The sequence below is a fragment of the Papio anubis genome, chromosome 2 (assembly GCF_008728515.1).
Source record: "Papio anubis isolate 15944 chromosome 2, Panubis1.0, whole genome shotgun sequence".
NCBI classification, from domain to species: domain Eukaryota; kingdom Metazoa; phylum Chordata; class Mammalia; order Primates; family Cercopithecidae; genus Papio; species Papio anubis.
Genome location: NC_044977.1, coordinates 90,479,520 through 90,507,390, shown reverse-complemented (window position 1 = coordinate 90,507,390; position 27,871 = coordinate 90,479,520). Strand labels below are relative to the sequence as shown.

Below are 27,871 nucleotides of genomic sequence, written 5' to 3'. Positions count from 1 at the left end.
GAGGGACATGTCCATTACCTTGAGAGTAGTGATGGTTTCACGGGTTATATGTTAACACTTATCAAATTGTATACTTTAAATATGTGTAGTTTATTGTATATTAATCATAGCTCAATAAAAATGTTTTAAGAACTAAAGGTGACAAATTTTTTTAAAGTTTTCTATACAGCATAATCTGAACTACATACATTATGAGATAAAGAAAACAGACATGAAGTTAAAAAGCTTCTGCAAAGTAAATGATCAACAAAGTGAAGAGACAGCCCACAAATGGGAGAAAATATTTGCAAACTACCCATCTGACAAGGGATTAATAACCAGAATATATAAAGAACGCAAACAACTCTATAGGAAAAAAACTAATAATTCCATCAAAAGATGGGGAAAATATACGAATAGGCATTTCTCAAAAGAAATCATACGAACGGGCCAGGCATGGTGGCTCACGCCTGTAATCCCAGCACTTTGGGAGGCCGAGGCGGGCGGATCACGAGGTCAGGAGATCGAGATCATCCTGGCTAACACGGTGAAACCCCGTCTCTACTAAAAATACAAAAAAATTAGCCTGGCGCGGTGGCGGGCGCCTGTAGTCCCAGCTACTCGGGAGGCAGAGGCAGGAGAATGGCGAGAACCCGGGAAGCGGAGCTTGCAGTGAGCCGAAATCGCGCCACTGCACTCCAGCCTGGGCGACAAAGTGAGACTCCGTCTCAAAAAAAAAAAAAAAGAAAAAGAAAAAAAGAAAACATACGAATGGTAAACAGGCATATGAAAAGGTATTCGCTGGGCGCGGTGGCTCAAGCCTGTAATCCCAGCACTTTGGGAGGCCGAGACGGGCGGATCACGAGGTCAGGAGATCGAGACCATCCTGGCTAACATGGTGAAACCCGGTCTCTACTAAAAAATACAAAAAACTAGCCGGGCGAGGTGGCGGGCGCCTGTAGTCCCAGCTACTTGGGAGGCTGAGGCAGGAGAATGGCATGAACCCGGGAGGCGGAGCTTGCAGTGAGTCGAGATCTGGCCACTGCACTCCAGCCTGGGCGACAGAGTGAGACTCCATCTCAAAAAAAAAAAGAAAAGGTATTCAATGTCACTGGTCATCAGAGAAATGCAAATCAAAACTACAATGAGATATCATCTCACCCCAGTTAAAATGACTTATATCCAAAAGACAGGAAATAACAAATGCTGGCGAGGATGTGGAACAAGGGAACCCCTGTATGCTGTTAATGGGAATGTAAATTATGATAGTGCAATCACTATCGAGAACAGTTTGGAGGTTCCTTAAAAAACTAAAAATTGGCCAGGTGTGGTGGCTCATGCCTGTAATCTCAGCACTTTGGGACGTCGAGGTGGGAGGATCACCTGAGGCCAGGAGTTCGAGACCAGCCTGGCCAACGTGGCGAAACCCCATCTCTACTAAAAATACCAAAATTAGCAGGGCGTGGTGGTGTGTGTCTGTAATCCCAGCTACTCGGGAGGCTGAGGCAGGAGAATCGCTAGAACTCGGGAGATTGCAGTGAGCCAAGATCATGCCACTGCACTCCAGCCTGGGCAACAAGAGCAAAACTCCGTCTCAAAAAAAAAAAAAGCTAAACTAAAATCTGAGCTACCATAAGATCCAGCAGTCCCATTGCTGGGTATATACCTGAAAGAAGGGAAATCAGTATATCGAAGAGATATCTGCATTCCCATGTTTGTTGCAGCACTGTTCACAATAGCCAAGATTTGGAAGCAATCTAAGTGTCCATCAGCAAATGAATAAAGAAAGAAAACATGGTACATATACACAATGGAGTACTATTCAGCCATAAAAAAGAATGAGATCCTGTCATTTGCAACAACATGGATGGAACTGGAGGTCACTATATTAAGTGAAATAAGCCAGGCAGAAAAAGACAAACATTGCATGTTATCACTTACTTGTGAGAGCTAAAAATTAAAACAATTGAACTCATGCAGGCAAAGTATTGGATGGTTACCAGAGGCTTGGAAGGGTAGTGTAGGGCTTGTGGGGAGATGGGGATGGCTAATGGGTACAAAAAAATAGAATTAATAAGACCTATCTGGTAGCAGAACAGGGTGACTACAGGAAATAATAATTGTACATTTAAAAATAACTAAAAGAGTATAACTAGATTGTTTATAACACAAAGGATAAATGCTTGAGGGGATGGATACCCCATTTCCCATGATGTGGTTATTATGCATTGCATGACTGTATCAAAGTATCTCAGGTACCCCATAAATATATATACCCACAAAAATTAAAAATTAAAAATGTAACACAAAGAAAACAGAAAAGAATCACATTTGAAGGGTCATGTTAAAATAACAAGATAGCAGGTGCTTTTCCTTCTTTTTTTTGAGACAGCGTCTTGCTCTGTCACCCAGGCTAGAGTGCAGCGGCATGCAGAGGCCAGCTCACTGCAGCCTCAACCTCCTAGGCTCAAGTGATCCTCCCACATCATCCTCCCTAACAGTGGGACTACAGGTGCACGCCACCATGCCCAGTTAATTTCTATATTTTATTGTAGAGATGGGGTCTCGCCATGTTGCTCAGGCTGGTCTTGAACTCCTGGACTCAAGCAATCCACCCACCTTGGCCTCCCAAAGTGCTGGGATTACAGGTGTGAACCACTGTGCCTGGCCCTCTGTCTCTAAGTTTCTGCTAAAATGTACTTGTAACTTTTATACTGACTACACTTCTAAGTATTAAACTTGTAAAGAAAAGGCCCTGGAGGGGTTTGTTCTTTACAAGATCAGTCAGAAGCTACAAGGGGCCAGGCTGAGGCCAAGGTGTGGGCAGGTACATGCAAGGCCAGATGCTGGGTATGGAGTAGGTGCCAGGTGCTAGCTGGGCATGAATGTGCACCCGCTCCCTGACCTCTGCTCCCTGATTCTCAGAAGGAACTAGCACTGCCTGGAGACAGGAAGAAGCAGACAGAGTATGGAAGGCAGACTCTCTGGCCAGAGATCTTGCAGCCAGGAGCACAGTAAGAACAGAGCCTAAGCCTATCTGTCCAGAGCCCAGGCTCCCTTTCCCTACAACTGCAGCCTCCCTGCTCTGGTCTGGTCCAGCGGAGTGAGGAGGGGCCACCCACCCAGCCATACCTGCTGGTGGCTGCTGGGGGTGCATGGTCAGAAGAGGAAAAGATGCGGTTCAGGTAGTCATTCAGCAGCTTCTCCTGCACAATGCCTGAGCCACAAGTCAGAAGGGAGAAAAGGGCCACATGATCAGTGTAGCTCCTGGCCCCTGCAGGCCCCAGAGACTTCTGGTCTTAGGCCAGCCACAGATGCAGCAAGGCCTGAGGCCTTTGTCCCTTCCTTCTCCTCCCAACAAGAGGAGCCTCCTTCCTTCCCTGCCAGCCCTTACCTGTGACCCTGGATTTCTCAGCATCTGAGGTCAGCCTATAGCTCTTGCGGGAGAAAGACATGCCGGCCCCCTTGGATGCCATCCTTCATCTCTTATGGGCAGCCAGTGGTCCTGGAGGCTGAGCCAGACACAGAGCCTGTCTACTCAGGGCCAGCCAGGGGCCCCCAAACCTGACCTCAGTCCTGCCATGGCAGGAAGGCTTGGGAGCAGGTGAGGCCAGGGGCATGCACACTAACACATAAGGCAGGGGAATGCAGGGGCTCCCAGCTTCCTACACAGGGAGGGTAGCCGGGGTCTAGGCCCATGTGACAGGGACCACTTCTTGTTCTCTAGTGTCCCTGTGCCCAGCACAGGCCTGGGCAGAGAGCAGGTACCAGATACATTTTTGCTGAACCATAACTAAATGTCTCAGCTCTGTGGAAATCAGACCAAAATGTCCAAAGTGAGGTGTCCTGGGGCAGAGCCCCTGTTTCCATCTCAGTTGTAAGCCATCCTGAGTCCAGCTCACAACCAGAAGCGAGAGTCCTACACATTCCCCCAAGTGCAGACCACCACTGGTCTGGTCGTCTCTAGCCATAAGTCCCACTTACTCCCCACAAGGCTGGAGGCTCTTTCCTCAGCCCTGGGTTCCTCCCTTCTTTTATCCATGGTCCTGATAGTTCCCCTGTTTCCACTCACACATGGGGCCTCCCACCTCATCCAAGTACCACCTTTGCCCAGCCCTCATGGCAAACTCCACTGGTCCTCCTAGTGCATCTATCCCTCATATCATGTTGCTGCTGCAGCTGCTCCAGAACCTGCACTGAGTCCCTGGTGCTGGTCTCACTGATGTGTAGCTGTGCTGTCCAACACAGCAGCCATCATCCACATGAGGTTACTTAAATTTAAAGTTGTAAAAATTAACAATTAGATTTCTCAGTTGCCTTAGCCACATTTCAAGAGTTCAATGACCGCAAGTGGCTAAAGGTTACTTTATTGGACAGCACAAAGGTAGGACATTCCCACCACCATATAAAGTTCTATTAGACAGCGCAGGTCTAGAGTTTCGCTCTGCAGCACTGCCTTAGCCAGCACTCCCTACTCTGCAGCTCAGCCTCTTATCTCACCCCAAACAGACCCTCTACTCCCGCCACAAACCCTTGTGGGTCTGCACCACGCCTGCCCCTCGGGAAGGTGGTTTTCCCGACCTCGGGCCCTCGGTGGGCGTCCGTGATCGGTGCCCCTTCATTACCAGAGTAGTTGAAGGTCTGATTAAACGCAGTCATTCATTTGATGAGCAAACCTTCGAGACACCCACTCCGGGTGTCAGTTGCTGAGGACCCAGGTGAGAGATGGACCTTGTCCCCGCCCGGGGACTCCCTGTCACGGCTATCCCATCCAGCCCCGCCGGGGTATTCGGGCTCAAAACCTAACCTACTCCGCCGTCTGGGAGCCCAAGGACAGCGAGGGCGGGGTATGGCTCCCCCAAGTCGCCCCTGCCTGGCCCCAAGCTCCAGAGGACCTGCCAGAACAGCTCCCGCTCGGAGTTTAGCACCACGATCCCTGCGCTGCAGCTGCCCTCGCACTGGACTAGCCTGGACCGCGAAGGGAGCAGCCGGAACCCGCCAGGCTCAGAGCCCAGCCGCCCCTCACTCACCCCGAGCCTCGGCCGCCGCGACCCGGCTCACAACATCCGCCCAACCTCTTGGCTACGGCGTCCGTCCAGGGCCAAATCACGCGCACGCTCGCGCGCAGCGCCTCCAGCCGCGCACGCGCACTGGCCCGAGCCCAGCCTCCGCTAGTGGATCCCCTCCAGGGCCTCCCACAGGGTTGTTCCAGGCCTCAGCTTTGCTGGAAGGCCACACCACCTCCGACCTCCGCCTGCTCTGGGGATGCTCCCAGCCCTGCTGCGGCAGAATGCGAAGTGCTAACCGGAATCCCTAGGCCACTTGTCTCCTACCCATACTTGGAGGCCCCGCTCAGACGGTCCTTAAAACGTCTGAAAGGCCGTTCCTGCCAGAGTCCCTGCTACCTGTTACCTCCACCCTTATTTAGTCCTAGTGGACAGCCTCGCTCACCCCTGGGATGACACTTCTGGCGGGTGAGATGGGCCTCCCTGGGCTCTGCAGCCGGGCGTGGGCTGACCTGCCTACAGCTGGGGCCTGATAAGGTGGCAGCAAAAGGGTGGAGGGGAGGCAGTGTTGAAGCTGGGGCAAGTAATTTTCCCCAGTTTACAGGGAAAAACTGAAATTCAGAAAAGTTTAATGTCACCCAGGGGCTGGAACCCAGACCTTTAGCAGCTCTCACTTTCACAATGCCCTTGGGCGACTAGGCTGCAGAGGGGTTTCACCCCAACCCCAGGGCACCTCAAGTGTCCCCACCAAACCTTCCTAACACCTGTCCACTTAGTAGGGAGGCCTCTCAGGGGACTAGCTGTAACTGACCCTTGCAACTGACCTATGGGACCTGAGGCCTGGCCCCTCATGGCTCCTGTCACCAGGTCTCAGGTCAGGGTCCAGCAGCCCTGACCTGACATGTGGAGCCAGAGCCACCCAATCCCGTAGGGACAGGTTTCACAACTTCGCGGATGGGGCTGTGGTGGGTCACAGTGCAGCCTCCAGCCAGAAGGATGGAGTGGCTCCCACTCCTGCTGCTTCTGACCCAATGCTTAGGGGTCCCTGGTGAGTGCCTCCCACCCTGATCTCCATCTACCTTCAGGAGGGGGTTGGGCCCATCCTCCTAGGATGAGAAAAAAGCTGGGGAGCCAGAGGCTCAGTGTACATGGGGCAGTGACCTTGGCCTCTTGAGCACAGCTGGGAAGCCCTAGGAACACACATACATTGCCCACTTAGGCCTCTATTAGCACGTCTGCTCTAGCACTGAGGCAGTGTTGGGACCACACAGATGCATGCACACAGCAGGTAGTGACCTCTCCTGAGCCTGATCTACCCCTCTAACCTAGCATATGCCTCTGTGCAGGTGAGAGCCCAGATTTGGTGTCTGAATGCCTAGCCAGGGCCCCTGGCTGGGTAATGTGATGGCTCTGGGCCTTAGCATTCTCATTTGAGAGATGAGATGGGGCAGGCTCCATCACCAACTGCTCTCACAGAGCGTACATGTTAGATCTGAGCCCGGTGCCTGCCACTAAACAGAGGCACCGGTGATAACTACCAAGTCTGGGCCTGCTTCCCAGGGGAAATTTTTTTCACAAGTATCTGTGCAGGGCAGCTAGACTGGCCCTTGAAAGTGCATACAGGGTCCATCCCAGAACTCTTGTAGCTTTGATCCCCTGCATGAACAAAGTGTGGACATACCAATACACATTACTGACATGTATGCCCACCTGACCCGCACCCACTCATGCCCACTCTGCAGGGCAGCGCTCGCCATTGAATGACTTCCAGGTGCTCCGGGGCACAGAGCTACAGCACCTGCTACATGCAGTGGTGCCCGGGCCTTGGCAGGAGGATGTGGCAGATGCTGAAGAGTGTGCTGGTCGCTGTGGGCCCTTACTGGACTGCCAGTGAGTGGCCACTGGGCCTAGATAAGACTGGGGGCAGGGCAGGCTGGGCTGTGGCGTTACCCTGTGCCTTCTCCAGGGCCTTCCACTACAATGTGAGCAGCCATGGTTGCCAACTGCTGCCATGGACTCAACACTCACCCCACACGAGGCTGCGGCATTCTGGGCGCTGTGACCTCTTCCAGAAGAAAGGCGAGTAGGGGTGGAGAGGGACGGGGTGGGAGATAGGGGACCTCAGCCCAAGTTGATCTTCTGTCTCTTGCTCCCAGACTACATACGGACCTGCGTCATGGACAATGGGGTTGGGTACCGGGGCACCGTGGCCACAACCGTAGATGGCCTGCCCTGCCAGGCTTGGAGCCACAAGTTCCCGAATGATCACAGGTGAGACAAACACCTTCCCTCCATCCCGGCCTGGGGCCTTCCCCCGGCACACACTATAGTGCTGTTCTGGGCCCTCAGATACACGCCCACGCTCCGGAATGGCCTGGAAGAGAACTTCTGCCGTAACCCTGATGGCGACCCCGGAGGTCCTTGGTGCTACACAACAAACCCTGCCGTGCGCTTCCAGAGCTGCGGCATCAAATCCTGCCGGGAGGGTAAGCGGCGCCGGGTCAAGCTGGGAGAGTGGAGGGACAAGCCCACGCCCGTCCACCAACCCACTGGCTGTTTGTCTCCAGCCGCGTGTGTTTGGTGCAATGGCGAGGATTACCGCGGCGCGGTGGATCGCACGGAGTCAGGGCGCGAGTGCCAGCGCTGGGATCTCCAGCACCCGCACCAGCACCCCTTCGAGCCGGGCAAGTACGCGCAGGCGGTGTCGGCACCCAGGGGACCGGGCTAGGGAAGGTCCAGGACTCCAGGGGCAGGGCTCCGTGTAGGGCAATTGGGCGGGGCCAGACAAGCCTGAGTCCCAGGGTCTTGTTCACGCCCCATTACTGCCCCCAGATTCCTCGACCAAGGTCTAGATGACAACTATTGCCGGAATCCTGACGGCTCCGAGCGGCCCTGGTGCTACACTACGGATCCGCAGCTCGAGCGAGAGTTCTGTGACCTTCCCCGCTGCGGTAAGCGGCGGGAACCGGGCCTGGGAGGGTACCTGGGAACCTTGGGGAGGGGAGTGGCTTGACTGGGGAAGGAAGAGGGGCTGGTCGTGACCTGAGAGCATATCCCTTGGAGTACCGTACACCTGCGAAAGGCGGGTTTGGTCCCAGCCCCAGAGGGATCTCAGCTATAGCTCGGGGTCTGACCTATCTCGGTCCATCCAAGGGTCCGAGGCACAGCGCCGCCACGAGGCCACGACTGTCAGCTGCTTCCGCGGGAAGGGTGAGGGCTACCGGGGCACAGCCAACACCACCACCGCGGGCGTACCTTGCCAGCGTTGGGACGCGCAAATCCCGCATCAGCACCGATTTACGCCAGAAAAATACGCGTGCAAGTGAGGTGGGGGGCGGGTGTTGGGACGTGCTGCCGCGGGTGAGACGGGAGGAGGGTAGTCACGGGCTTAGGGCTGGAGGCTGGCGGGCTAGGACTGAGTGGAGCGCCTGCTTAGAGACCTTCGGGAGAACTTCTGCCGGAACCCCGACGGCTCAGAGGCGCCCTGGTGCTTTACACTGCGGCCCGGCATGCGCGTGGCCTTTTGCTACCAGATTCGGCGTTGTGCGGACGACGTGCGGCCCCAGGGTGAGGCCCAAGCTTGGGGGCTAGAGCCGGGGCTGGAAGCCTGGAACCGGAGGGCCAGGGCGAGGTCTCGGCCTGATGGCTGTCCCCACCCGCCGCAGACTGCTACCACGGCACAGGGGAGCAGTACCGCGGCACGGTCAGCAAGACCCGCAAGGGTGTCCAGTGCCAGCGCTGGTCCGCTGAGACACCGCACAAGCCGCAGTGAGTTCCTGGTGCTCCCGGCCCTGCCAGGGCCCTAACCCCGGGGTGGCATGTTTTGGTGTCTGGTACCAGAGCCTGGAGATGGTTGACACTACTCTGCCACGATTTTGCTCCCGCTCCTAGGTTCACGTTTACCCCTGAACCGCACGCACAACTGGAGGAGAACTTCTGCCGGAACCCAGATGGGGATAGCCATGGGCCCTGGTGCTACACGATGGACCCAGGGACCCCATTCGACTACTGTGCCCTGCGACGCTGCGGTGAGCACTAGTGATGCTTCCCCCATGACCCTGCCTCAACCCCCACCACCAAAGACTGACTCCCTTAACCCCAGTGAACTTTGTCTTTCAGCTGATGACCAGCTGCCATCAATCCTGGACCCCCCAGGTTAGGAGTTGGGCCAGTTATGGGTCAGGCCCTTTAGCCCACCACATCCACACAGTCTGGGTTTCATCCAGCCCATCCCATCCCACAGACCAGGTGCAGTTTGAGAAGTGTGGCAAGAGGGTGGATCGACTGGATCAGCGTCGTTCCAAGCTGCGTGTGGTTGGGGGCCATCCGGGCAACTCACCCTGGACAGTCAGCTTGCGGAATCGGTGAGGCACAACTGCTTGTCTCCCACAGAGAGCAGCTAAGGTTGTGTCCTCTGTAGTTATCCCACTGGGGGTTGGGAATCTATCCCTGCCCCCAGAGGTCCTAGCCAGAAGATGGCAGGTCTAGCATCTGTCCCAGGACTCTGTTCCCTGTCCTAATTCCCCACTCCTCCAGGCAGGGCCAGCATTTCTGTGGCGGGTCTCTAGTGAAGGAGCAGTGGATACTGACTGCCCGGCAGTGCTTCTCCTCCTGGTGAGCCTCCCTTGTGTTTGGGGACCCAGTCTCATCCCACCTTCCCCCTTCCCCAGGCAAGCTAACCAGCCTTGGGGCAATGGACTGAGAGTCACAAATGACCTAACAGAGCTTCTCTCCCAGCCATATGCCTCTCATGGGCTATGAGGTATGGTTGGGCACCCTGTTCCAGAACCCACAGCATGGAGAGCCAGGCCTACAGCGGGTCCCAGTAGCCAAGATGGTGTGTGGGCCCTCAGGCTCCCAGCTTGTCCTGCTCAAGCTGGAGAGGTATGTGGACAACCTGGGAGGGTGTGAGGTGGGACTGGGCCTTGTGGCCTCAGACCCTGAGTGCCCCCATTCTTGCTAAAGATCTGTGACCCTGAACCAGCGTGTGGCCCTGATCTGCCTGCCCCCTGAATGGTATGTGGTGCCTCCAGGGACCAAGTGTGAGATTGCAGGCTGGGGTGAGACCAAAGGTAAGAGCACAGTGCACAGGACTGCTCGTGGCCAGGAAGCCCAGCCTTGGATCTTCCTCCAGGGCCCTCTCCTTCTCCCCATTCGCCTCACTGCAGGTACGGGTAATGACACAGTCCTAAATGTGGCCTTGCTGAACGTCATCTCCAACCAGGAGTGTAACATCAAGCACCGAGGACGTGTGCGGGAGAGCGAGATGTGCACTGATGGACTGTTGGCCCCTGTGGGGGCCTGTGAGGTTGGTGGCAGGGCCTTGGGCCAGCCCTGGGAGGGTATGGGGGGGCTAGAAATGAACTATTTTATCATGAAGGGGGCTAGTCATTGCTGTGGCCCAGGGCCCTCATCAGTTCTCCTACCTGCCAGGGTGACTACGGGGGCCCACTTGCCTGCTTTACCCACAACTGCTGGGTCCTGGAAGGAATTATAATCCCCAACCGAGTGTGTGCAAGGTCCCGCTGGCCAGCCGTCTTCACGCGTGTCTCTGTGTTTGTGGACTGGATTCACAAGGTCATGAGACTGGCTTAGGCCCAGCCTTGACCCCATATGCCTTGGGAAGGACAAAACTTCTTGTCAGACATAAAGCCACTTTTCCTCTTTACGCCTGTACAGATGCTTCTTAGCCTCTGCTTCCAGGAAATGAGTCAGTGACTCCTTGCTAGGGCCTGGGTGGCTTGAGCCCAGCACACCCTGGGCTAGGTGATCTGTCCCTGGGACTACTTTTGCCCATGGGTGCCGTGGAAAGGCAGGGTCTCACTAGTCCCCCAGACATACTCTTGGGAAGGGTGGTGCAGAGTCGTTGCTAATGGAAAGGGCTGCAACAGGGAAGCTAGGCTGGTACAGAGTCCTGGTTGCCAGGACAGGCAGAGGCTAAGCCTCTCACTGTTCCTTCCCTTCTCACACTGGAGGCAGATGAAGCCCTTGTGGCTACCACACCCAGAACCTAGGGTCTCTGCACACCAGGGTGGGAGGTGGTGTTGGGATTGGCTTGGTACAAAGTACCAGCAGGAACCAGGCTCTGTGTCCTAATTTATTATGACTACATAGCCCACATTCCTCTGCCCACGCATCCGTGGAGTCCAGAGCCCAGAAAGCCTCCTGTTGCCCTGCCAGACCTTGGAGCTCCCCAAGAGCGAAGTGTGGCACAGGCTGATCAGCTCATGCAGAATGGCAGGGCTTCAGCTGCCCAAGTGTGTGCGTAGCCAGAGCACAGCATTCATGAAGCTGTCTGACTCCACCTCCACCTCTGATAGTGCGTGGGTGCTTTTGGGATAGAGCAGGAGCCTGTAGAAATTAGTCAGCAACATTTAAGGTTGGAGGGTCCTCCTATGCTCACCTGCCCACCAGCTGCCAGGGCCTTCCTGCTGCACTCACCGAACAGGCACATTCCGGGTCTTGAGGGCACGGTAATACTCCATGCCCTGCTTGAAGGGCACACGCCGGTCCTCCTGGCCCAACATCAGTAACAGTGGTGTCTTCACCTGGGTGTTTGGAGAGGAGTGGGGAGCTGTGTTGAGCTGGGCCCTGGGTTCTGGATGGATGGGCAGCACACAGGGCAAGGAGGGGGCTGCATACCTGAGGGATGTATTTGATGGGCGATTTGTCCAGCATCTCAGCCCACACACTGAGGTCTGGCAGGCAGTCACTGCTGAAAGGAAAGCCAGCCTCCACCACGCACCTGCAAGACACTGAGCTGATGCAGACCCAGGAATTCTAGGCCTGCAGGGCTCCATGAGAATATGAGGTAGAGGAGGGAAGGGCAGGGACCTGTGGTGTATGCCTACCAGTCAGGGATGTCAGTGGAGCCCAACATGGAGGCGATGTTGATCACAGGGTTCCGGGCCACGCAGGCCCTGTAGGTTTCTGGGTACTGACCAATCAAGTGGCAGGAGATGAAGCCACCATGGGAACCACCCATAAGGGCCACATGGCTTGCATCAAAGTGTTCCTCCCGGAGCACCTGTTCCACTGCAAACTGTAGGGTGGGGCAAAGCATGCTGCAGCCAGCTGCCCACTCAGCTGAATGGGGGCATCCCCCTGGCAGCCCATGTTTCAGCCTGTCCAGAAGCCCCAGCCCCTGCTACCTGGACATCCTTCACATCCTGGTGGCCCACATTGCCTGGGAGGGAGAGGATGCTGTCCTGGCCAAAGCCCGTGGAGCCACGATAGTTCACTGAGGGCGGGGAGGGACCAGACAGTGTAGTCAGGCAACATTCCCAGCCCCCTGGACACCCTTTCCACACATCTGTGAAGTAGGCCCTGGGGCCAGCTATACCACAGACTGTCAAGGGGAAGGGACCCAGAGATTTGAGGCTGCCACCGAGTAACCACAGTGCCCTTCCCCTGGAAGTCCCAAGTTAGTCCTTGTTATCACTATGCCACAGAACCAGAGGCTGGGCCCCGGCAGTTCCTGGTAGTGGTTACTAGGTCTGGGCTACAGAAAGACTTGGAGACTAGAGTGGCACCCATGGTGCTTGTACAAACAGGTCCACCCCTCTCACTCCACCACAGTCCTAACAGAGCTGTGGGTCCCTGCTCACTCACCTAGTAGTACCGCAAAGCCCATCTTGCAAAGCATGGCTGGGAACAGCATCCAGGCAGTGACAAAGGATGAATGGGGCCCCCCTGCAGACAGGGAGCAGAGGGTGAAAGGGCCAGCTAGGAGGAGGGCTGGGAGGGCAAGGGCTCTTTAACACCAGATGCCTACCGTGGGGCATAACCACCATGGGCACCTGGGTCTTATCTGGAGGGTTGCAGGGCTGCAGTAGGATTGCTTCAAAGTCAAGGCCAGCTGCAAGGAGAGGGCAGCAGTCAGCAGGGCCAGCCTAGGGGCTTCCCCAACCAAGGGCCCATCTGTAGCTGCAGGTCTGGGGCTGACCTCTGGGTCAGAGACCTGGCCAAGGTAGTCCACACCATGACACATGGACCCCCGAAGTCTCATGCTTCTTCTGCCCTCGTCAGGGAGCCCCACCCTGCAGGGACAGCATTCAGGATGAGGTGTGGTCACTGAGACTTGTATGAGGCCTATTTTCTTTGGACCTGGGTCTTCCCACCACACATGATTTGGCCTGGTGGAGCCCAGGTGATACCCAGAGCAGGCGCTCAGATGTCTAGATGCTACTTCCCATGCCCATCCACAAGAGGAACAGAAAACCTCTTAGAGGTCATCCCCAGAAACCCCACAATGCGAGACAGGAGGTAGCAAAGGTCACCGCAGAGGCTTTGTGCTGGGGAACCTGGAGAAGACATTCCTCTGCCCCTGGCCCAGCTCACCATACTGCACATTCTCTTGCTCTGGGGGTGGCTGTAGCACCCGGATGCCCCAGTGGATGTCAGGAATGGGCTCGGCCTCCTCCAGGGACACCCACAACACTGACTGCTCCTTCCCTGCAGAGGGCAGGAACCCAACTTTCTGCCAAGGGGAAGGAATATGTCACAGGTGGCCTGGCTGCCTCCCTGCCCTTCCCTTTTGCCCACAGTGGGAAATAGGCAGCTCTCACTATGCTGGGCCCTCCACCCACCTCCAGAGGGTATAGCATGGCTTCCTGTTGTGGGATGGTATATACCAAGGTATTCACACTCATACAATCACACACAGGCACACCCTTCCCTCCTCAGCTTTTAGGCTCTGTTGTCTCCTTAGATCTGTAATACCAGGACTGGGTACTTCCCCAGGCACCTTGTTCTGTACAGAGCAGATTCTAGCCTAGTAGTTCGTCCCTGTGAGTGCCAAACCCTCATGGACCATGCCAAGCTGGGCCTGTGTCTTGGCCCATCTGTATGCTGACCAGCCATGGTCAGACTCAGGGGCCAATTCCCTGACCTGGTGAGCTTGGCCTGCCCAGACCCCCTGCCTCCACGGCCTGGGACCCACCGACACTCACCAGGGTTGGAGGTAGGCTGGGTGTGGAAAACTGTGCCACCATGAGGTCCCGGTCAATTGTGAGCAGCTTCCAGCTCCCACCTGACCCTCCTGGAAAAGGCAGATGCCACTAAGTGCTTAGCAGGAGCCATCACCTTTCTTACCTGCTTCTCTTTAACAGAGTCCCAGGCTGGAGATTCTATGGAAAGGTGCCCAAGAAGGTGCCCAACTGCACATGGCCCTGGATGAGCCTCCTGCTCTCAGTCCCTTGTTCATCTGACAGACACTGGCTGGGCTGGGAACTGCCAGACCTTGAGATACATCAGACCATGCAGACACATCTGCCTGTCCCTTGGTGGCTGCTGTGTGCAGGGTGGCAGCTGGGACCGGGGAGTGTGCTGATTTGGGGCAGTGGTGTCCAAGCAGATTCTGAAGCAGTTGTACAATGAGATGTAGCTTTGGAATAATATTTTGGTAGCTTTGTGGAGGAGCGGGTACAGTCAGGTCAGGTGGAGGACTCAAAACACATCTCAAGGGCAGAATCACCAGGCCTAAGTATGGGGAAGATGCAGGAGTCAACACTGGGCTTTTCCTGGGCCCTGAGGTGGCAGAGCTGCCTCTGCCTGAGACAGGCACCCAAGGTTTGCAGAGGGAGAAAGATGACTCTGGCAGATCTTGGTAAGAGAGAGTTTTGTGGGTTTTAGGAGCAGAGGTAGGGGCCATGCTGAGGCTGGGCCAGGACACATGAAGCAGAGTTAAGTGCTAAAGGGCAGTAGAGCAGGGAAGCTAGTCTGTTGGTTGGGTAAGGGTCTGCACGGACAGGGCCTTTGGGGACCTGTTAGTAAAGGCTGTGGAACAGTCAGTGGTGCTGAGTGGCTGAGAATGCCATCACTGCCCCACATGCTGGAGCTCCAGTCCCCCACTGCCTGGCAGGCCTGCTCACCAGCCCTGTCCTTACCACCATCCCCAAAGCCTTGCTCACCAGCTGTGAGGGAGGTCACGGTGCCCACTTGGGTGTCCACAGCAAACAGGTCCTGAAGCAGAGGGGAGGCCACATGTGGGACCACATCCAAGAGTACTCCCTCTACCTATGGGTCCCTCCCCTACCTCCTCTCTACCGTCTTGGAGAGCCCTGGCCAGACCAAGGCTGTGGACAGCTATGGTGATGGTTACTCAGTGCAGTAGGGAGTAGCGTGAGGGCTTGGGTTCAAATCCCAGCACCATCACAACTTGCTGGGTGACCCTGGGCAAGGTAAGGAATGGCTTTGAGCCCCTTTGAGTTGGCACGAGCACCAAATATCACACCCAAAAGGAGCCTGGCACACTGTGGGTGCTTTTACTCCATCCCTGGGGGAAGGGCTCAGTCCTGTCCCCATCAGCTGCCATTACAGAGTGTTCAGGGACCCACCCCAGTGGCAGTCCCCTTGACCCCCAGCTAGAAATGCCTGGGAGGGGTTGCATCTCTGCCTCAGATGAAAAGGCTTGAGTTCTGCTGTGGTGTACCAGGCCAGCCTGTCCCTTCCAAGAGAAATGAGTCCAGGATGGGCAGGCAGGGTTTTAAGGGGCTGATGAGACTTTGTGGCTGGGCATTTCACCCAGGGGCATGCACGTGCTATGTCTCAGGGGCGCAGGGCTCCTGGGGGTTGACCACAGGGGCTGCCCCTCAACACCATCAGTGTCCCTCACCTGCCGGCTGCGCTGAGCCGAGTCAAAGACCACTCTCTGGCTGTCAGCTGACCAGCATCCCAGAGGCAGAAGGCTGCAGTAGATCCCAGAGAAGTTCTCTGTAAAGACAGGAGGGCTGGGGCTGCATCCAGCAGTAGAGGTAGGGAGGGTCAAGTCTACAAGGCAGGCTAGGGTACTGGGGAATTCACCCAGGGCCCTGCTCAGGCACCAGTCGGGCCCCTGCAGCTTGTGGCACACATGGGGGCACCCTACGTGATGAGGAACTGCCTGAGTGGTGGCTGAGGGGCAGAGGCCTCTGAGGACCCAGAGAGGCAGAGCTCAAGAGCTCCAGAGAGAAACCGTGGGTGCTGAGAGGAAAAGCACTTGCTCTCCTGAGTTGCTTCAGTTGAGCCCAGGTAGGTACCAGGTGCTTTAACCAAGATATCATTTGTCTGTCTTATCTCCACTGTGGTGCTTAGCACAGCGTCTGGCACAGGGGGCTCAGTAAATCCTACCCTTTAATATCATCACTCACTTAACGCTCACTATAATCCTATGAGGCAGGCAGACATAATCACCCCTCCATGAAGAAATGGGAGCTCAGGGAGGCCAGGACCCTGTCCGAGGACATAGCTAATTTAGGGCAGAGCTGGGATTCATACTACGTTCCCACCACTGCATCCCTGCAACCCAAAGAGAAGACAAAGAGGCTATCGCTCATCTACTGAACTCCTGGAACTGGCCGGGTGGCCTGAGAAAACAAGAGACTCATCCTTGAGATGTTCCAGGAGAATCCAAGCAGAGCTATGAACACTCAAGACAGGAGTCTCTCAGACAAGAGCCACCCTCCTGAAGACCCAGCTGACTTCAGAGCTGGACAAAGGTTGCTGGGGTTAGGATGGCGGACAGGATAATATCATGCCCTTGGGTCCAGAGCCTCTCAAGTGTGACATTCCAACCTAGTGCACTTCCTGAGACCCACTCGAAGGAATCATCGTTTTGGTTTGAACCAGCCATTGGAAAAACAAGAAAAATCTAATTATGACCTGCAGCACAGGAAATAACACATCATCAGCTTGGGCCACTCTGATCTCAGCTTGGTCCTACAACTCCTTGCTATCGAATTGTTCCCTATGGTGACAGCCCCACTCCCTGAGGATGCTGGGCATAGGGCTGGCCCAGCAGGGAGGGAGGGCCCTCAGAAGGAACCTAGGAAAGAAGAACGGGGCGGGATGCAACAGATGGCAGGAAAGCAGAGCTACAGGCCCCACTGCACCCACCCAGCCAGGTATGCCTTACCTCCCAGCTGCCGAGGCACAATGTCTACCACCACTGAGGTAACCTTGGTATACCAGTCATACTGCAAGAGAACACAATGGTCAGGCCCAGTAGGGGACAGGCAGTTCCCTTAGGGCACAGTGCCCCGTGCCTATCCCCTTTTGCCTCAGGTAGCCCCAGGAGAGGAGGGAACTGGAATGAGCCTGATATATCTCTTTTCTGGTGACCTGGACCAGATGCCCAAGGGGCCTCAGATAGGCATGTCCCTCTGACTTTTACTAGGGGCTCAGAGCTCTTCCTGGGGAGGGTCTGGGATTGTGTAACTCCCCACTATATCCCAGCCCCTTGCAGAGCCTGGTTACATGCAGTTGAGAGCCAAGGGGAGGAACATTCTTGCAGATCAGCATTCTCTCAAGGTGGCATGCCCCAACAGTGCAAAGCTCTCCATGGCAGCACTCTCAACCTCTAGGCCCTGCCTTGAGAGGACAGGCAGAACTCACACTGCTGCTGCACTGAGGACAGAAGGGCACCTACTGAGGGCCCATGGGGAGATGATGCTGGCCCTTCAGCTCTCATCCACCATCCCATCTTCTTGCTGACCATCCTCCCATCCCCGCCACCTCCAGCTCACCAGGCACAGCTGGCTGCACTGATGATGGGGGATCAGAGATGGGTACTGCAGGTAGACAATGCGACATTGGTCTGGGCTCAGCCGGGGAGAAGAGACAGCCAGGGAATCATCTGAGAGGAGCTCTGGGCCAGATGGAAACAAGAGCATCACGCAGGCTGGCAGGGCCAACATGTGTCAGCAAAGCACAGGTGGGCATCAGCCACTTACCACACTTCCCCCCGATGAGGTCCACATAGTACAGGGCTGACCTGGAACCGCGAGACAGACATTCAGTCTCAAGGCCAGCTGGGCTGCAAGGTCCCTTGCCTTGCCCCACTCCCTCACCTGCGATTGGTGCAAAAGCGGATGCCCAACCGGAAGGGCTCATGCCACCAGCCCACAAACACCACACCAGCATCTCCAGGGGCCCAGAATGCCTGCAAACAAGATCACAGGGCAGAAGTGAGCAAGGGATGGTAGCTGAAGAAGGGCCCCAGACTCCAGGAGGGACATAGGCTGTTGCTGCTGACCTGTCCAGGGGACACATTCTCAGGGACCCCCTCAAGCACAGAGATGTTGCCACTCTCGACATCCAGCACGCAGAGCACAGGGATGCTTTTGGAAACCATGTTTTCTCCCCAGTCTTCGTAAAACACAAACTGATCCCCCTGAGAACACAAGATACTCAATGCCCAGCCTGTCTATAGGACCTGCTCTGCTTCCTAGAAGCTAGTGCCTCCCCAGGTCTGACAAGCACAGTATGGGAAGGGAGCACAGTGAGCCCCAAGGCTGCCCTGCTGGGCCTTCGTGGATTGACCACGAGCACCTTGATGGGTTGGTCTGGCTTCTTCAGCCTGGCTATCTCATCATCGCTGGCACTGACGTCCAAGGCTTTGGTCTGAAAGAAGGACTCGGCCTTGGGGCGCTTCCTCTCTGCCACATACAACAAGTGTGTCTCCGAGTGCGACCAGGACAGGCAGCCAAAACAGTCTGGGTGCAGGGAGGGCCAATCAGGGGGGGGCCCAGGGCTACGGCTACCCCTCCTGTCCACCCTGCCTGCTCACCAGCCAAATGCCTCACCATCCTCATAAACAGGCCCATGTTTCTCCAGCGCTGATAGGTTGAAACTCTTGAGCTTCCGGTTCTTCTCCCAGACCTGAGGACATCTGGGCATTAGGCTGTTTGCCCGCTAACAGAGCCTTATCTGTGGGGCAGAGCCTCTCTCTAGTCACCCACTACCTGGTTCCATGTAGACTCACCTCCAGGAACTGCTTCTCTTCCCCAGGGCCCGTGCCTCCAGCCTTGCGCAGCACAGCTTTCATGCTGCCTGAAGGAGACTCTCTGCTCAGCAGTCTGTGGACATGGGGTAGCACAGGTCAGGAGTATCTTGCAATAACCCCTTCCTGCTCCCTTACTGGGCACCACCTCTTAGGAGAGATTCTTGAGGCTCTGGCCCCACACCAGCTTCTGGAGCACCTTGCCTTTCCTCCCTGAGGCAGAGACTCTACTCTCCCCAGCTCCCCAGGCCACCACAGGCTCTAGTCCAGGTGAGTTTGGAGCAAGCCTCCGGTGTTTATCAGGCCATGTCACCAGAAACTGAATGAGCTCCCAAGGGGGCAAGAATCTGGCTCCTGGCCTCCCTTCTAGGCACATGGTGGGCATTCACAAAAGACTTGCATTGCAGACGCTGTGGCCTTGCTCACAAGATTCCTTCCTCAAACTTACTCCCCCCGGGTCTCCACACTGTTGCCTGCAGGTCCGGCAAACACCACTGAGTCCCCGTCATGGAACACCAGGTATTGGCGGCAGAATCGAATGTTCTCCATGCGTTCCAGGTCCCTCTGGGTCCACTCTGTGAGGGGAGGCATGAGGCTGCTCACCTTGTCTTGGCTACTCCTGGCTACTGCCCCCCAACCCACCTGACCCAGGAAGGCCTAGATCTTCCTCAGTCTCTCAATCTGTCTCCAGACACTGACACCCTGGCTGCGGGCTGGACAACACTTGTCCACAACCCTAGTCCAGGCCTCCAGAGCCTGAGCTGACAGCCTCTTTGAGAGAACCGCCTAGTAACCCCAGCACCCACCCTGGAATCTTGAGGGCAGCCTGGCATGTGTATGGGATGGAGTGTTGGCGGAGAACCCTACAAAGTCCACGCCCTGAGCCCAGGTTTGAATTCTACCCCTATACCATCATCTCGTGCACTCATGGGCACCATCCGATAACGCCCCGCACGCCCCCGCCTCCCCACACACCTGTGTGCAGGGACCTGTGGGAGTGTATCCTCCAAGTACAGGCCGGCTCCCCATACACCCTTACACACTGTCAAGCAGCGAGCCCTCCACACCCGCTTCCTTCCCACCCCAGTGCGCGACCCCGTCGCCAGCCAGTTCCCCTTCGCACACACACCAGTGTGCACCGTCCGGTACTGGCCGCCGTACTGTGTGGTGACCTCCGGGCCCAGGCAGGCGGCGCTCAGCGCGGGCTGGCGGCTAAGGCCCCGATACAGAGCCGCCGCCTCCTCGGGCTCGCTCAGCAGCACCTGCGCAGGGGACACACCAGGGTCAGGCCCGGCCCGGGCTGCAGGGACCACGGGGACCGCGGGCCGAGCCCTCACCTGACGTTCCATAGTCTCCTCTCTGCCGCCTGGGCGAGGCGGGGCGGCGGGGGGGGGGGGGTGCTCGCGCCCGGAAGTGAGGCTTCCGGGGGCGGAGCCTGGGACCGCCCGGGCTGTCTCCGCCCCTGCCCTGCGGCAATCTGGGAGGGGGGGCTTTCGGCGAATAGGCGAGAACCGTTGGCAAGGGGCGGGCCTTGATGGTGAGAGGACCCGGCCTGGCAGCGAGAAGTCCCAGGTGGAGAGAGCAGGGGCGTCGAGAGGAGGAGCTGGCCTTCCAGGGGCGGACTAGTCAAGTGGGGGGCGGGGCCGTGGGCCGAGTCCCGGGCCTCTTACCGAGGGGCGAGGCGTTGGATCTCGGAGGAGAGAGGGCGGCCCTGTGGAAGCGGAACCCGGGAGCCGGGCTTCGTGGGGGGGTAGAAGGGCCTACTAGAGAAGCGGGTGAGACAGGACTGCGAGGCGGAAGCAGCGCGGTCGGACGGGCATGGCCCGAGCACCTGAAGGGCGAGGCCAGAGGGGAATGGGACCAATGAGTCTCTGAGGATGAAGGGCGAGGCCGGCGGGTCCAGAGTGGAGCCCCGCGAGGAATGAGGAGCCGGGAGCCCGTGAGGGTGAGGGCGGGGAGGGGGGAACCGGCCGCATCGTGGATCTCCCGCGGCTCTGGGGCTGACTATAGGGTTCTTTCGGGTCCACTACGAGCCGACATTCACTAGACAGTGCCAGGCCCTGCCCTGGAGGGACTCCCAGGCAGACGAAGAAGAGAAAGGCCAGAGTCCGGGCGGAGGGCGCAAAGCAAAGCCCTGGGGTGCGGGGCAGAGGGGCGAGTGCCAATTCTCAGGGTGCTGCCTGGGCTTATCAGTCACCAGGCCTGCCGCAAGAGCTATCTATCCCCGCAGCCTTTACCCACCCTTCTCAGTGGCTCCTTGTTGGGAACTGTGAGCCGGTGGGTTCCTTCCCCTCCTCCCCAGGCCTCAACCTGAGCTCTTGGGTGTGGGGACCCTGGTGGGCTCAGACTCCACCAAGGTCCAGGGAGCTTCCTGTGGAAAGAACCTAGGCAGGCAGGCTTCCTGTGCACGTGGCACAGGATTGGCTGGGCTAAGGTGCCAGCAGAGATCAGGAGAGGCTGGACAGTAAGGATGTCCCCTCCATATACCTGAGTCTGGCTGGTCTTCCACATTCAGGGCCCTGGCTCCCTGCTCCATGGTGTGCTTGTGATTGAGAGTCCACCTGTCTGGCCTGCAGCTTCCCCTTTCCCATCAGCCGCATCATTACTTACTCAAGATTACTAGTTAAGTTAAAAAAAAGAGTCCTGGCCGGCCGGGCGCGCTGGCTCACGCCTGTAATCCCAGCACTTTGGGAGGCCAAGGCGGGCGGATCACGAGGTCAGGAGATCGAAATCATCCTGGCTAACATGGTGAAACCCCGTCTCTACTAAAAATACAAAAAATTAGCTGGGTGTGGTGGCAGGCGCCTGTAGTCCCAGCTACTCGGGAGGCTGAGGCAGGAGAATGGCGGGAACCTAGGAGGCGGAGCTTGGAGGGGGGCCGAGATCGTGCCATTGCACTCTAGCCTGGGCAACAAGAGTGAAACTCTGTCTCAAGGAAAAAAAAAAAGAGTACCAACTTTCTGATGCCACTGCATTTGTGAGTATGTACAGGACTGTATCAAGGCCAGAAACAGGAGTAGAACGAGTGGCCCCAGCCACCAGTTTGAGTGGAAAGATTGGAAACTAGGCTGTTCATCAAGCATTGTTTATGATAGGAACACTGGGAACATAGCACCTGTTCCTAAGGTTGTGTGTGGTAGACTGGCTACGAACTCATGTATCTCTCTGGAGGTTGAGCGCTGGCAGACGAACATTTAAGTACCTGAAATAAACATGTAGAAATAAACAGAAAGCTAGAAAACAGGATATATTGCACCTTCTGGCTTCGGTTTAAAATGAAGACTGGAACAACAAACAGGAAAGAAGGACATGCATCAAGATGTTAACTCTGGGGAGAGGGCCAGAGGTGGAGCTGGGATTCTTGTTTATCTGTGTTTAAAAAAAAAAAAAAAATCTAACAACTCTGGGTGACTTTGGTAAGGAGGTACTCCTGACCATCTGAGGAAGGCCTAAGGTCTGGCAGCCAGCAAGAGTTTGGGGGTCGGAAAAATCAGAGAAAGGCAGAGAGGTGTAGGGCTTGTTGGCAGCACCAGGGGGCAGCATTTGTTCACTGCCTCCGTGGAACCACAGGAACACACAGAAAGCTGTGTGTGCAGCCAACACACCTAAAGGCCATGGAGGTGCTGTCCCTTAACAGCCTGCGCACTGACTGCCTGCTCCAGGTCCAAGCTTGGGACCTCCCCTTGGGCACCTTTGTGGAGGGCCCATTGTCTTTGGATGGCTTGGTGTGGACTCAGCCCCATGCTGTGCCAGCACTTCTGCAACTCTGTCCATCCTTTTCCCTTTAACCATGGACAGGATTGTCGCAAATTTGGGGATTTGCTCCTTCAGCTAAGCCTTCCCACTTGAGAAAGCATTCCAGAAACAGTCTGTAGATTGTTTATATCAAGTCCTTTTATTCTGATACCACAGAATTACCTTGTCACAATACAGGGGGAGGGACACTGAAGTACCACGAGTTCTCACAGAGCACAGGAGGACAGCACACAATTCACAAGGTCATGTGGAGGACTCGGGTCATTGCACTTACAACTGTAAACTTGTTTGTTTGACTTTGTACAGCACTCTTCCCCCCTCAAATAAAGAAGGAGAGAAGGAAAGAAAGGGAGAGAGGGAGGAGGAAGGGGAAAGCAAAAACCAAGACATGAAAGCTAGAGGAAAAGGTATTGAGTGGCCACCACTCTCCAGGGTAGTGCATTTGGAGAGAAGGAGCTGATTTCACCCCGGAAACTGAATGAGGCAGAAACATACACACACACACACACACACACACACACACATATCATGTGCATACACACACAATATCTCACAACTTCCATGGCTCTCCAGTGCCACCCCAGTGCACATGGCAGCAGGGCTGCTGGCACCCAGGGAGACAGAGATGGCATCTCCGAGGAGTTTCAGTTGATTAAGCCTGTCCCTCTGACCCTGTTGGAGTCCATGATGACAAGTATTTACAGCACGGGGGTGGGTAACAGGAGAGGGGAGGGGCCAACAGGGCCAGACCATGCTGTCATGGCAAAGGACCTGCCTGGAAAACTCCCTACAGGCTCCAGAAGACAAGGCATAGTTGCCACCACTGCTGTTCTTTCACTGTGGGCCCTGAGACCACATGCTCTGCCCAAGGACTAAAAGGATGATGGTAGGGGGAGATCTGTCACTGTGAAGTGAGTGCACTGGGCCCTGAAGTGGGCAGAGAGAGGAGGCAATGCCCTTGCTCATGATGCTGGGGAGAGGGGTATGGAGAAGGCCTGGGCTGCATGCTAGAGACTCCTTGCCCATTTGGAGATGTGTCTGTTGCTCTCTACTTTCCAAGGCACCGAATGCTGGTCCCTCAACTTCTGGCTGCATTGTCCCCAGAGTCACAACTACATCCATGCAAGGGCCAGGAAGGACAGTCCATGGACCAGAGGCCTGCTCCAGCCACCTTCACAGAGGGGCGATGATGTATGCTGTGGGTACAGTGAGGGATGAGGAGTGGCAGATGTCAGAATTTCAAACTCAGAGGGCTTTGCCAGAAAGGAAATTTGCTGAAAAGTCAGTACTTTAGAGTGTTGAGACTGGGCCTGCTGGAGGCTGACCTAACATTTCCCTGCCTGTTCCCTGCTTCTTGTCCCATCCCCTGGCCTGTAGTGGAAAGGACTATTGCCTTGGTCTCCAAGGCACATCCCCACACAGACCTGGTCCTGGGTGGCCAGAGGTGTTAGATGATGGCTTCCCTCAGCCCTTGCTCAGATGGCTGCATTCAGTCCATACCTGATCTCTGGGATGAGGCAGGTATTCCATGGGTTGGGTGAGGTCAAGTTCCAGAAAGGCAAGGTTGTTAAGTCCAACACAAAGGTTGGCAGCTTCCTGTCCCATCCATAGCTACCAGAGGTGAGCGAGGAGCCCTCTCTGAAGGGATGTGTAGACCTTATAGAAAAGCATGAGAAATGCGGACCCCTGAGAAATGCATCGTGCAAACCAGAGCACTCTGGATGAAGGTCAGGCCTTGAAGGGCCAGGCAGCTACTGCCTGCCGCACTCCTGGCTCAGTGGTAAAAAAAGCTGAGGAGCAGCGGGACGCTTGGGCTTTGAAGAAGCGGGTGGGCAGGGAGCATAGATCCTGGGGACAGATGCAGAGAGGGTCACACAGGACCTTCTGTAAGATTTGCTATTGAGAAACTTCACAAGAAACTTAGCTTGAAGCCATTGTTTATATGAACAGTTGCAGATGTCCATTGTCAACTGTTCTCACCACAAGTGCCAAAGGCCTAGCTCTTCCTGAGCATCCATTGACCCCCTAGCTCCAGCCCAGATCTCCTGCCTTACAGTCCTTTGAGCCTCCTAGCCACAGAGGAGAGGCATGAAACAGGTGCAATCTAGAGCTGGGGTCCCTCAGGCACAGCCTGGCTCTACTCTTGCCTCTGCCTCTCTGGCCATGGATGCTGCCCAGCTCTGCCCTTGTGTAGTGCCCTCTGGGAAAGGGCTGTCAGATGCCTCTGGCTCAGGGTTGGGGTAGGAAGGGAAAAATGACAGACAGAAATCCTACAGCAAACCTTCAGAATGTCCATACACACACATCCTGTGCAGGCTCCTACCATTGAGTCTGCTCTGGGGACTCCTTTTTACCTGCTATCCTGGACAGAGAAAACTGCAGGGTATGTGGGGGCCTTGTACTGCCTGCCCTGCAGCCTGGCACACTCAGGCAACAATTCTGGCAGGTCCTCACTAGCTTGTGCCGAAGTCAACTAGAAGTGCTCCTGAAGGAGAGGTTCTGAGGCAAAAAGAACTCCAAGCAAGAGGGTCGAGCATTTAAAATGGATGAAATCGTGCAAAGAGGCTGCGAGCTGTGCATGCTCCACTGCGGGACAGGCGGTGACTCACCTGGCAGCAGCGAGTCCTGCCACAGGTCAAACATGCCACAGACTGAGAATTTCACACACACAATGGGAGCAGGGGTGGGTAGGGGGGTGGGGGTGATATGAGCATATCTATCCAGTTTCTCAATTGCGTGTTTGCAATTAACTCCTTATACATAACATGGAATTTATTAAATATTAACAGTTGTCATTGAGGGTTTATATTTCATTGCATAGAACGTTAGAGATGAGACTTGTGGCTGTGCCCCAGATGAAAGGAGGCCCCCAAGGGAAGGGCCTTGGGGAGGAATGCCGCCCAGTCCACCAGATGGATAGACAGTGCCACATTCCCCTGTACAGGGCTCTGGGCCTTTCCCTTGGCTGGCAGAAGTCCTGGCCCCTCTGCTCTGAGTACACCCACTGGTGATGGCTTAAGAAGGACTGGAATTGCACAGTAAACAGAGGCAGGCTGGGGGGCCTCCCTAGACCTCGCCCTGGGGTTGTGCTCTTGGTGGCCTGCTGCCCCCTATTGCTTCTAAGTCAGCATTCTCCCTGTGCTGAGCAGGGGCAGAGCAGAGAGGAAACCGAACCATCAGTCACAAGGTGGTGTTGGAGGGGGAGAGGCAAGGGAGTGAGCCAAGAGAAGAGAGAAAGGGGAAGAGAGAAACAAAAGAAAAATGTTTATGAGGTATACACGTAAATCAAACTGGAATGATTAAGGCTGTTCTTGAAATCAAAAGAAATCCCCAGGTGTACGGATGAGGAGCCGGCTGGTTGAGACAATGGTGGTGCCGCTGGGATGCTCACGATGGCTAGGGGGATGGCTTTGAAATGGTGGCAGTGTGCTAGCACACTGCCACCCACGGGCTGGGAGAAGCCTCAGCCAGCGCCCACACTGCTTTTCGGTGCTATGGCCTCTTATTTCAGCGATGAGACAGTGTTAGGTCCTAATGTTTGTAAAGTTCTCCCAACCCCATGCTGGCCACATGGAGGTCTGCTCCGATGTCACCCAGAGGGCAGGTGACAGGGGCAGGGCCCTGTGCCACAGAGGGATCCGGGCCAGCTGGAATGTGAAGGAAATGGAGCTGGGGACCCCAGCCCTCAGTCAAAGCCCCGCTCCAAGGCTGTGGAAAAACTTCTGGCATCTTGGAGGGAGGGCAGTGTGTGCCCAAACTCTGTGTATAACGCATTGGAAGCCTGGCCGGCCAGGCCGCAAAAAGGCGGCTGTGGGAAGTACGGCAAGACAATGTGGTGGCAGGGTTTCTAGAGAGGGTCCTCCCTCCCAACGAGAGCTGTGCCTTGAAGGTGGTGCCCTGCAGAGAGCAGCATCTCTGGAAAGACAATTAAAGGTCCCCCGGCCAATGGTCCAACTTGTCCAGCAGATGCTTCACCCAGGCAGCTGCTGTGAGAAAACATCACGTCCTCAACTGAGGCCTGCCTGCCACGTCCCACCTGGTGAGTCTTTGGGCCAAGGGTGTGCCAGATTGTAGATGCTTGAAAGAGAAAAGGAGGGAGGGAGGAAGGAAAGAAGAAAAGAAAGGATTCTGTCAAGAACTGTAGATAGCTGCTTCTCACCCTCACATTTCTCTCAGCCATCTGCCTGTGCCAGTGGCCACCTCCTCACCCATGAGGTGCCATGCCACTTAGGCTTGGGGAAATGGGTGCTTGGGCAGGTTGGAGGTCACAGAGAGGACAGCAAGAAAGAAGAATCAGGTCAGCCAGGAAGGGACACTTCTTTTAATGTAACAAAAGTTCCTTTTTTTTTTTTTTGGCTTAAGAGTGATGGAGATGGGATTTGGTTTGAAATGGCAAACCTCTCCAAGCCCATCTCTGAAATTGTCATAAAGAACTTCAGGAGAGGGATACTCACGGCAGCACTGTCCACTTGACCCAATCATTAGCCGAATGCTAGAATTCGAGGGAGATTTCTTTAACTATAAGGTGAGTGGTCTCAGTGGCCCACCCACACCATGTGGCAGGACGCAGAAAAAAGCTGTGTCTGTGCTTCCTTTCCCTGTTCAGGAACCATACCCTGGCCCCAAACCCAAGGTAGGTACTGCCATGAATCCAGGCCATGGGCTGTCCCTCCTTCCCCTCCTCTTAGCACCACTTGTGATTTCACATCTGTTCCAGGGCAACTCCAAGGAAACATCGGCTAAGTGGAAAGCTGCAGGAAGCCCGCTGTGGGAGGGTGAAGGCAGGAAGAACGCTGAGGACTGCATTATGGCTACTGTAATTAGAATAAATTCCAGGCTCCTTACTTGGCCTGTACAACCCATCCCAGCTGGCTGCCACCCCCTTGCACCTCTCCACTGCACTGTGGCCCTGGCTGTGCTGGCCTTTTCCCTGTCCCTGGTGCCCCCCCCCCGTCCCATCCCAGCATCCGATCATCCATCAGTGCTGTTCCCTCCCCTTTTTTCATCCCACAGCAGCCGTCCTCCTCCCTCAAGCTTCCCTCACATATCTTCACATATCTGCACTTTGACTAGAGCAGACCCCACTGCTTCCATAGCTCTGCTTTGCTGGCTTTATAACACTTATCCCTTTCAGAAAGTACCTTTTTAATTGAATTTTATTTTTAAACTTATTTATTCTCTATCTTCTTTAATGGATTGTCAGCTTCAGAGGGCAGGGAGTTGGTTTTGTTCTCTGCCATATCCCCAGAGCCTGGAAGAGTGCCTGGCACATACCTGGGGCTTGACAAACATTTGTGTTTTTTTTTTGTTTTTTTTTTTTTGAGACGGAGTCTTGCTCTGTAGCCCGGGCTGGAGTGCAGTGGCCGGATCT

The 27,871-nt window shown here is 55.6% G+C and overlaps 5 protein-coding genes across 21 annotated transcripts in view; 2 read left to right on the top strand and 3 right to left on the bottom strand.

Annotated features, from left to right (window-relative positions):
* The window catches only part of RNF123 (ring finger protein 123), a 33,948-nt gene extending 28,790 nt beyond the window's left edge, over positions 1–5,158 (bottom strand). For 3 of the 5 annotated variants that reach the window (XR_001899817.3, XM_003894412.5, XM_009200756.4), the window contains exons 1-3: positions 5,010–5,158; positions 3,374–3,491; positions 3,112–3,196 (exon numbers count right to left, since the gene is read on the bottom strand). Coding sequence is in view for 2 of the 5 variants with exons in the window: in XM_003894412.5 (XP_003894461.1) it covers positions 3,112–3,196; positions 3,374–3,455 (167 nt within the window). In the remaining 3 variants the exon portion in view is untranslated. Of the gene's footprint in view, positions 1–3,111; positions 3,197–3,373; positions 3,492–5,009 lie in introns of those variants that run through there. The other 2 variants (XM_017955449.3, XM_021934390.1) reach the window with 2 other exon arrangements.
* The window catches only part of DAG1 (dystroglycan 1), a 500,879-nt gene that overhangs the window by 312,557 nt on the left and 160,451 nt on the right, over positions 1–27,871 (top strand). The window lies entirely within an intron of this gene.
* MST1 (macrophage stimulating 1) lies at positions 5,323–14,314 on the top strand. Of its 4 annotated transcripts, none has more exons than XM_031663335.1 (18): positions 5,524–6,033; positions 6,728–6,875; positions 6,952–7,064; positions 7,142–7,256; positions 7,335–7,471; positions 7,553–7,673; positions 7,818–7,936; positions 8,139–8,307; positions 8,422–8,552; positions 8,651–8,753; positions 8,877–9,013; positions 9,105–9,140; positions 9,229–9,349; positions 9,522–9,599; positions 9,723–9,869; positions 9,951–10,057; positions 10,154–10,293; positions 14,096–14,314. In XM_031663335.1, the coding sequence occupies exons 1-18, from the start codon at positions 5,940–5,942 to the stop codon at positions 14,192–14,194; spliced, it is 2,115 nt and encodes a 704-aa protein (XP_031519195.1). In that variant the 5' UTR covers positions 5,524–5,939; the 3' UTR covers positions 14,195–14,314. The 4 variants fall into 4 exon arrangements, with proteins under 4 accessions (XP_021790085.1, XP_031519195.1, XP_003894463.1 ...); XM_003894414.4 differs by lacking the exon at positions 14,096–14,314 and adding an exon at positions 10,419–10,661; XM_021934393.2 differs by lacking the exons at positions 5,524–6,033; positions 6,728–6,875; positions 14,096–14,314 and adding exons at positions 5,323–5,453; positions 10,419–10,661.
* Positions 11,063–20,670, bottom strand: APEH (acylaminoacyl-peptide hydrolase). 3 transcript variants are annotated; one of them, XM_009200759.3, is made up of 22 exons: positions 20,082–20,670; positions 19,874–20,006; positions 19,193–19,319; positions 18,727–18,820; positions 18,548–18,623; positions 18,294–18,457; positions 17,998–18,135; positions 17,813–17,904; positions 17,696–17,736; positions 17,489–17,610; positions 16,879–16,939; positions 15,601–15,698; positions 14,897–14,948; positions 13,937–14,025; positions 13,326–13,464; positions 12,760–12,843; positions 12,597–12,677; positions 12,137–12,225; positions 11,837–12,027; positions 11,628–11,745; positions 11,427–11,533; positions 11,063–11,336 (listed from the first exon to the last, which is right to left on the bottom strand). In XM_009200759.3, the coding sequence occupies exons 1-22, from the start codon at positions 20,091–20,093 to the stop codon at positions 11,231–11,233; spliced, it is 2,214 nt and encodes a 737-aa protein (XP_009199023.1). In that variant the 5' UTR covers positions 20,094–20,670; the 3' UTR covers positions 11,063–11,230. The 3 variants fall into 3 exon arrangements, with proteins under 3 accessions (XP_009199023.1, XP_021790083.1, XP_003894462.1); XM_003894413.4 differs by having other exon boundaries at positions 11,070–11,336; positions 11,628–11,730; positions 20,082–20,524; XM_021934391.2 differs by lacking the exon at positions 17,998–18,135.
* The window catches only part of BSN (bassoon presynaptic cytomatrix protein), a 113,578-nt gene continuing 108,323 nt past the window's right edge, over positions 22,617–27,871 (bottom strand). Inside the window, exon 12 of the mRNA XM_021933911.2 lies at positions 22,617–26,577. The gene's annotated coding sequence lies outside the window, so the exon portion shown is untranslated. The remainder of the gene's footprint in view (positions 26,578–27,871) is intronic.